The 9,301-nt window shown below is 40.2% G+C and overlaps 1 protein-coding gene across 1 annotated transcript; it reads left to right on the top strand.

Moving 5' to 3' along the window:
- Positions 1-4,807: 4,807 nt before the first annotated feature.
- Positions 4,808-8,506, top strand: TRH (thyrotropin releasing hormone). The gene is made up of 3 exons (XM_032120728.1): positions 4,808-4,958; positions 5,964-6,181; positions 7,047-8,506. Exons 2-3 carry the CDS (start codon positions 5,986-5,988, stop codon positions 7,619-7,621), a joined length of 771 nt encoding a protein of 256 aa, XP_031976619.1. The 5' UTR covers positions 4,808-4,958; positions 5,964-5,985; the 3' UTR covers positions 7,622-8,506.
- The last annotated feature ends 795 nt before the right edge of the window (positions 8,507-9,301 follow it).

The raw sequence follows: 9,301 nt of genomic DNA, 5'->3' as shown, positions 1-9,301 counted from the left end.
AGCAACATGTTATTTATACACCTTTTGGCAACAGTTTTAATGCTATGTGGGATACTGCCCTTTCCTTCTAATATAATAGTTCCCTTTTTGGATTGAAATTGATGAGGAGAGCTGTGTATGTGTTTCATGTGGAATTTATTCAGTAATTCTATTAAGGGCTTCCTCACAAAGAAATAAATGTTCTCAATCTCCTTCAATACTCAACCTACTCATTATTTAAAACAGAAGGCCTAATCTCTCCCTATACTAAATTTCCTCAAAGGGTTTTCTATTAGTTTCAATGAATTCAAAGAATTAAGCTTCAACACTTTTATATTTGCAAAACTATGAAACTCTGGGGCTTACAGTCAGAGCAGAAGGTTTTGCCATTTCTGAAATTTTTGAGTGGGAGGGTGTCAATTGAAGGTTACACAGCCTTCAGAAGGGATCCTTTACATGTTCTTACCATGTTCAGGTCATGCTTCAAGTGCCATTCAGCATCAGCCAGCAGAACTTCTAATAATTTCACAAGATTCTCCAGGCCAATTCCTTCAGCTGGCTCTAACTAAAGTTTGCCCCCAAAAGGCCTCAGAGCTCACATCACAAACAAGTGTTTACCACTACAGACACTTGCACTAAGCAACAAGAGAAGTACCATGGTGGGGGCCTAGTGCTGGAAGAAACAGAACATGGTAGACAAGTTACCTTCGTTTCCCTTCCTAGATCTTATATTTGCAGCTAATGAAAATGAATGGGAAAGCTGTCCTTATTATTCTTCAAGGGTTTTGGTTTTGTGATGACTTGCAGCAAAACCAGCTGGGCTGTGATAAGCTGTGCTGCTGCCCACAGTGAAGCCCCCCTGGCTGGGTATGTCTGCATAAAGGGATCACTTTTGCTAACGCTGGCAGTGACCACAGTAGGCTGCATTTCAAAAACCTCCTTCACGTGTCATTACATCCACTCAGTACTGTCTAGGTCCATTTACTTAGCAAATGAATTTTGGGGACTAGTAGATAGAAGTTGCTTGGAATCCTGCCTTCAGTAATGACTAATATTTAAGACAAGGTTTGTAGATTAGGTATAATATATTGTGTTGTAATAACATCTATTACCATGAAAAGCAGACGGTTCTGGGGGATCACAAGTCCTTTTTTAGTACTAAGAGGAGAGACAGACTTTGAGATACGATTGCATTTCCTCAGGTCTAAGAAAAGTTTGTACTCCTGAAGGCTTGCCTCCCTTGTAAAACTATACTATGAGTCTAATAATAAACCATCTAAAGATCATTGTGGCTGTACACACTCTGGCACTCTGATGTCAAAATCAAAATCAAAATGAAGAAAAGCTGGAATTATATCTCTCACAAAAATACAATACATGCTCCTGCAGGGCAAACTATTTACCTGTTCCTATGCAGGAAGGACCATGTTAGGAAGATCACATGGAAAAAGAGAGTTGTCCACCTATTACTGATATCCATCTCCCTAATTTTCTGCCTGAGTAGTTCAATCAAGGAACAAACTGGGAGGAGTGATATGAACAAAGTGTGCTTTTACATTTTCCAGACTAAACAAAAGAGCTGATTTGCCTCTCATTTCTGTTAGCCAACAAATCATTCCTAATTCACAACACTGTTAACAAGAAGAAGTTCAGACAGAACAGCTTAGATTTGCAGTCATTGCAAGAAATACAATTCAGGAAATATCCAAGAGGATAAAGTTATTTAAAGAGATGAGGAGATTGAAACTACAGTCCTAGTGACAGTGTACAAGTAATAAAAATTAATGGGATGCCTTAAGTAGCCAGTGGAGGTTCTCAGCCTCTCAGTCTTGCACACAGAAGTAAGGTCACGTAGGTAACCTTTTAAATGAAAAAGATGTGTCTCTTGTGAGGTACTACCAAAAACCAAACCTGTTTTCAATAAAGGAATGCTAAGTGAATAGATTCTGGTGTCACTTCCTGACTTTAAAACTACTGATCTGTGACAAAGGGCAAACCACTTCAAAATTCAGCATCTCCTAGTGAAACTGGGATGCAGTGAAGCATTAATTCCAAACAAGAGTATTTTTTATTCCTAGAGGTCAAGAAAAGCAGTTCCCACAACAACTTACATATTTCAGGATTCTTAGAGGGATGGCCGTACTAAAAATGAGCTATGTACTTTGCTGACTTTCCGGCGGGGGAAGACATGCAGACAATCAATATGATTGGTAATGCAAGCTTCGTTTATTAGCAATACAGAAGCACTTGTATCAGTATATATGCTTGTCAGTTCTTGATTGGTTTAAGCTTACAAAAGCACATTCTTACTTCTACATAATTGGGTTAGATAAAAGACTACATTTGGCAAGCTTCTATTATTTATGTTTTGTCTTGAGAGATCAAAAATCTTCCTCCCCTCTCATGGTCAGTACATCTTATCAGCACAGCACTGTACCTCCTAAAAACTCCCTTTTGTTTCTCAGGCCTGTTTCTCACGCAGGCATTTTCTCATGGAGGCTTTTTCTCATGCAGGCCTTTGCTTGCAGGCTTTTTCTTGTACAGTTCTGTTATTAACTTGTACCCTTTATCAATAATCCATGTCCCTGATCCTCTAACCATTCTCCAACAGTACTTCAGTTACTTACCTCCGACAGTTTCAACAGCAAGGCAGTCAAAGTAAGACATAAAAATTCAAAAATCTGCCAAGGAGAACTTTCTACTTGACTCCAGGCTGTCATAGCTGACTAACTGCACAAAACATGAGTGTCTGTATTCTTTAAAACAGAGATCAGACTTGGGATAGGAGCAGGTTTTTTCATTATTCACCTTCATTTTTAGGGACCAACTGTGTGGCCAGTGACAGCCCCAATGCTAAGGCCCCATTGCTGTGAACACCAACTCTGAGCTGGACAAGTGCTCAGCACAAGCAGAGGCACCAAGCTCCTGGTGATGTGTGGTTAGTGACTGCAGCCAGCAATACAAGCAACATGTTGGGGAGGGGAGGAACACAGACCTCAGTTCATGCAGATCACATGTAAGGGTCTGACTCTGGTTTTGGAGAGGAGTTGTCTGCCTCCCAGTTTCTTCATTTAGAAGCCCTTTGAAAAGCTGGGGTGCCCTTGAGAATGTTTAAAAGAAAAATAAGGAACTTCCTCAACAGAGCTGATACAAGAGATCGAGGGACTTGATGCACCTGTGATAAAATACAGCAGTTAGACAAAGGGGTTGAGGATCACAGTGGTGCTGAAATGCTGTATTTAGGTATGAAATGTAGTAGTTCAACATCTCAGTGCAATTCTAGAACCTGCCACAGACTTACATGCCACCTGGGAGCCAAACCCTGTGCTGACACAAGCTCTGGGCAAGTCTGGGGTATCCATGCATTTGTGACAAGACAAAAAAGTATAGCTTGGAAGACTTTGGAGTTTGAGAAAACAAACTCTCCCTTCTACCCATGAATTCATCTCAGTGTCATGAGTAATTGTGCAGTGAGGGGGAGGAAAGAACATTTACACTTATAAAATAAACCTCCAGAAATCTTTTAAATAGAAAAATCACCTGCAGGGAAAATGAAACTGAAAAAAAAGTGGCTGGAAAAAAGCCAAACAAAACTCTAAAAGGAAGGATATCATATTAAAAAGAGACAGTTTTCCAGCTGTGAAATAGAAAAAGGACATTTTTCATGAAAATAACCCGACTCCTTGAGGTGCTTAATTTTAACTTTCTTCCTTTAAACAAAGCATTAAAACTCTACTAAATGAGTCCAAAATAAGATAAAAATACCTCTGAACAAGGAGGTAAAGCTGGTCAGGCAGGAAGTCCTGGGCATTGCACTGTGAATATAATTTTGCACCTGCTGAGGAGCTTTGCATGGGGATGTAGTTGTAACACAGGACTTCATCCATGTTCTCTAAAGATAAGCTCAAAAGTGTCAAGAAGCAGATTTTAATGAGAATGAAACCAGGCAGTTTCCCATTTTATCAATGCCCACTTTCATTTACAGGGCAACACAGTAATTGTTTAAACTCAGGTATCGTGCCGGAGAGACCTTAAGGAGTTATTACACCTAGGAAATGCCAAGCAGCTGTGCAGTACTGTGTGGAGCAATATCTTAAATAGACAGATGGGTTAGAGACCAGAGAGTCTTATTTCTAGTTACAATAGTACAATGCTTTTTGAAGCACGTAGCAGCAACATAAGCACGTTTTAATACTTAATGCTGTGCACGCCATATTCTAAAATACTCTGTGGAAGCTTATGCCAAGAAAATATGGAATTGTATGCCAGAAACTGTATTGTGTCATTCAGAACAAGAACCCATGTTCTTATACACTTAATACATTTATTTAAATATAATCCATTACATTTTTGCCACAGGCTCTTAAATTTCTGTTTTGATGCTACTGAAGTAGAATAACTATATGGTTTCCTCTCACATCAGTGAAATCAGTAAATAAATAGTGAGGGATAAAAAAGAACATATGCCAATTGTCTTTCATGCCTAGCCTAATTAATTACCTACCTCTCTGTATCTACTCCAAAACCCTTGCTTAGTAGAGGACAAACAAGCTTAGTTTTGTTAAGCAAAGAAAACCTCCTTTTCTTTATGCTGAGTTACATAAAATTCAACATAATCTCTTCAGAGAATGGGAAAATAATTTCTGGGAGTCGAGCATGGCCATATGGAGGCCAGCAGATAACTGTGTGAATCTTAAAATGAATTCAAAATGTAGCTCTCTGAGAGCAGGAAAAAAACAAACAAAAAAAAAGAACACATCATATCCCTTAAATTACCTCAGAGCTATTTGCATAAAGGGTCCAGAGGCAGTACAGTATAAGTACAGAGATGTGAGCCATCCAGAGAGCACACAGCAACGCTTCTGTTGGGTACTCCGTGTGCCTGCGGCAGCAAAAGGGCAACTCTGAAGCTCAGAGGCACAAACAGCTTTAAAGGACTTGGCAGATGCATCAAGCAAAAATCTGAAACTACAAATCAGGTAATTAATCAAGTAATTTCCTTTTTAGCAGATTCTACCTTTCTGTCTAAAGATTGCTCTGAGTCAAACAGCCTATGCAATGTTCTTAGGGCTGTTACTCAAGGATTTCATCAGAAGTAATAAAAACCTGCCAATAAGTAAGGTAATAAACTTATTCTCTATTTTAGATATTTGTAGGACTTCATAAAACTGTGCATTTCTTTTATGTTCTGAAGATATAATTAAGCTAAATGACTGCTATAGTAGTATTAAAGATGTATTCCATTCTACTGAAGGAACTCTGCTTACTGTAAAATAAATCCCTAAGTGTGTTAGGAATTCAGTGCTAGCTAGAAGAAATAGAAAAATACTTGGTATCTGGGCAAGAGGTAATAGAGGATACAATTATTATTATGTCTCTGAAAAAAGTATGAGGTACTTCTCTAATTTCTTTCCATGCAAGAAATCCCCCTGCCCCACAGAGCATAGCTGTCTTCTTATCCTGACAAATACCCAGGCACATAGCTACTTTAAACGTATAAGAAACCCCAGTTAAAAACTAGGGGATTATTTAGGTCTGGCTTTAACTAAAGGTGGAATGGAATTGCTGCTAATCCCAGTATCATTTTAAAATGAACCCTTAGCAAAGGGAATTGCCTGGTGGAAATAGCAGGTGTAGGTGTCCGTACCTTGTGGGTACATAGTTCAAGGGGGAAATTAAGTTTGCCTCTTGGCAGACAGCAGAGTAAAATCACTGTTTTCAGAATCACCTGTGCCTTAGGATGTTCATATCATATTTATTCTGCCAGAAAAATGAACAACTGCCTGGTTTTAATTATGAAGAATTTAGATCCTTTGGAGGATAAAAAACAGAGAGGTTAGTAACAGAAATGAAGAAAGACCCTAAGAGACTTCAATCCCTGCAGCAGTGCCATATTTGTTTTTTTCAGTGTCTAGAAATATTCCTGTTATTGCTAGGTTTGCTTGCTCCATCCTCCTCCCCTGTTGTTCTCTGTCCAATGGAAGTTGCAGGAACCCCTGTCCCACAATGCCATCTATCCAGCTGTCACTGCTACTCCTCTGCTTGACCTTGTGTGGTGTTTGCTTCAATGGGGGACATCTCCTTCCAGAGGAGAGTGAGAACATGGGAAGAAGTCCCCTGGATGACATCCTTCAGAGATCTGAAAGCTTCATTCTTCAGTCTGTCCTCAAGAAAGCTGAAAAGGAAGAAGAGATTAATAAAGGTATATATTCCACTGGGGACACCCATTTGGTGATGGTATAGCACTTGGCTGAGATCATTAGATCCAAGGTATCATTTCCAGGTTCTGATGTTCATACTTAGCACTAGAACTAAGGGGAGGGGAAGGATAAGAGGGCTGCTGCAATACACTGACAGTTCTTCAAAGATGCTTTCTTCTCTAAGATCTCTTTTCTCAGGAAAGGCCGTACTATCACTAAGCAGCTGCTGCATAATAAAACGGTAGAAGCCTGTCACAGAAAACCTGCTTGTCTGGCAGGTACTTCCCTAGGGAAGCTCTAAGAGGACCCATGAAGGACATTCTGCAGTTGTGGATCCTATACCTAATGTAAATTCGAGGTGGGGGTGCTGCCATTCACCTACTACCTCAATCCTTCCTACTCCCCAGGAAAAGTGGGCTTTTTCCATGGCTGGGAATGCTAGAGGCTGCTTCACTGTCTGCAGCTCCTACCTTGTAGATGCTCTGCTACCACTAGTCACAGCAGTGGAAGATCAGACTCAGGGATTGCAAGAAACACCACATAGGTGCCTGCCAGCAAAAAGGAGCACAGGGTCCTTCCACAGTGGAAGATGAGCTGGCCCCAAGGGCCCACAGGAAAAGCCATCTTCCCTCTTTGCATCAATGCTGAGAATTGGTTGTGTTGATCCAAGACCTGAAATACTAAGAAGAGCTTAAGAATGAGTAAGAGATACTAATATGACTGTTATGACTGTTATGACTGTTAGCTGGAAAAACTGAGTTGGCTTTCAAAGAGCAACAGATTATGATCCTGCTCCACAAATTCCTATTACAACTTCCTTAGTCAGTATTATGGGGTCTCATTAACGTTATTCTTTTCCTTGGACAGAATCAAATGCCCCTCTGCTACAATGGCTTTCCAAAAGACAACACCCTGGGAAAAAGTACCTAAGCAACCTGGAGAAGAGACAGCATCCTGGAAAAAGAGATGTTGAGAAAGACACATCTTATGGAGACATTCAGAAGAGGCAGCATCCAGGAAAAAGAGACATAGATGACCTTGGTATCTATCTGGAGCTGAAAAGGCAACAGCCTCCTGGCAGAAAGTCACTGTTGGATCAGTTTGCTAACAGCCCTAGGGCACAGCTAACCTACATGAATGAGTTATCCAAAAGAGAACATCGAGGCAGAAGATATCCTATGTACAAGCACCAGCATCCCAGCGAAAGAGGCTGGAATTATGAGGTAGACCTATATGGTGAGAAACACCAGCATCCTGGAAAAAGGCACTGGAATTCTGACAGCTCAGATGATACAGGCCCCTGCAACCTTCAGGGGTCATTTACCTGTCACAAAGGCAGCTTGTTGCTTGATTTAGTAGAAGATGTTAACAGAGACAGGGTAGAAGAAAAGCGTCAGCACCCAGGAAAGAGATCAGCATGGGAGAGTGAAACAGAGGAATAGGAAAATAATTGTGTAGCATTTGCATTTGGTGAAGTAAACTGCCAGATCACCAAAACATTCCATTCACTCCCTTTTGGCTTCCTGTTGCTGACCTCTGCACCTATCTTTCAGTGTGTTAATGTTCCCATCCAAGTTAATAGCTTTGTCCCACACTTAAAGCAAAGGAACCATCTGAATGGAAAAGGCAAGTACTGAGAATCTTCAACTCCCCCACTTTAGGAAGAGTGCTTATTTTCTTAGGAGCTCAGACCCCAGAACAATCCAGCTGTGTGTTCCTAAATTAATAAAACAGGCTCTTAAATTTCTGTTCTGATGCTACTGAAGTAGAATAACTATATGGTTTCCTCTCACATCAGTGAAATCAGTAAATAAATAGTGAGGGAGAAAAAGGAACATATGCAAATTGTTTCAAAATGAATAGAGCAGGTTTTCAGTTCTAAATGATAACATTCTGGAGACCTGAGTCCTTGTACACTATAACCTGTCCAGACAGTAAGCACTATAAAGAGACAGAAACAGTTTCAACTGGAACAAAACAGATGAGTGACTTCACAGTTTGACTTGGAACTGGCACAGGAAAACCTTTTACACCTAAGAGGCGACAGACTGCAAAGGGTTAATGCATCCCTGAACATCTCAAGCACACATTGTGACCCTCCTGACTGCGTACAGCCCACACTAGAACTCCCACCCTGGTGTGTCCACACTTCAGTCATGCCACTTGAAAACATCCCTTCTCCTCAGACAATTAATAATAAAGAGATCCTTTCCTTCCAGTGAAGATTTCTGATTTCTCTCCTCTCAAAGGAATGCTTTTATTTTCTGTGGTCAGACTTTCAAAAGTGTTCCTTTGATATGAATTATCCAATAAACATGAATAGTCAACTCTGGTGTCCTTATTGGTTGTGCAAACACAGTGCAGTAATGTGAAAAACATACAACCAACTCAAGCTAAATAAATTAACATCAAAGTGTATTTTTCTACATACAATCTCCTTGCATGTTGGTGGTCAGCACACGCTTGTACTTAAAACTGTTCCACTACTGAAGTAGAAGGATGATAGACTCCCTTTTCAAATCTTCCACCTGTATGACACACAAAACTGTGTCTGGGCTAAACTCACAGCAGTCGTGTCGCCCACTTCACAGGGAACTTGATGAGAAGCTGATTTCCTGTTTGTGGGTCTAAACAATAGATTTACTGATTTTTGCAATTGATATGCAGTTACTGAGCACACTGAGTTACTCATATCACTTCTTGTTCATTCAAAGAGGTTACAGCACATCAATATTTTGCTAGAATGTTATTTTTACGAACAAATGAGTATATTTTCCACCAACATTCATCCTCAATACCATTGAGACACATTAGCTGACTTGGAGCACCTCAGTTACAGAAGTCAGCTTTGCCATATGGTTTAGCTACCCTGAAGAAAAATAATTAATCATGTCACAAGTTTCACTGAAGATAGATGCTCACAAGCTGATCAACACTTCAGATGGTCTATCAAACAATTTTTAACTTTGGAGGTAATATGCTGTTCAGTATGCGACAACGGGCACACCTCTTCTATTGACAGGGGGTTTCTACTAAACAAGTGCTGAAGAAATCCTTAGAGAAGATAGCTGGGGACATTCCATATACTTCAACTTCTTTCAGCACACTTTCTATTTATGATG

Source organism: Corvus moneduloides, chromosome 11 (genome assembly GCF_009650955.1).
Source record: "Corvus moneduloides isolate bCorMon1 chromosome 11, bCorMon1.pri, whole genome shotgun sequence".
In the NCBI taxonomy this organism is placed as follows: Eukaryota; Metazoa; Chordata; class Aves; order Passeriformes; family Corvidae; genus Corvus; species Corvus moneduloides.
Note: the sequence above shows the minus strand (reverse complement) of the source record. Positions and strands in the feature narration are given on the sequence as shown.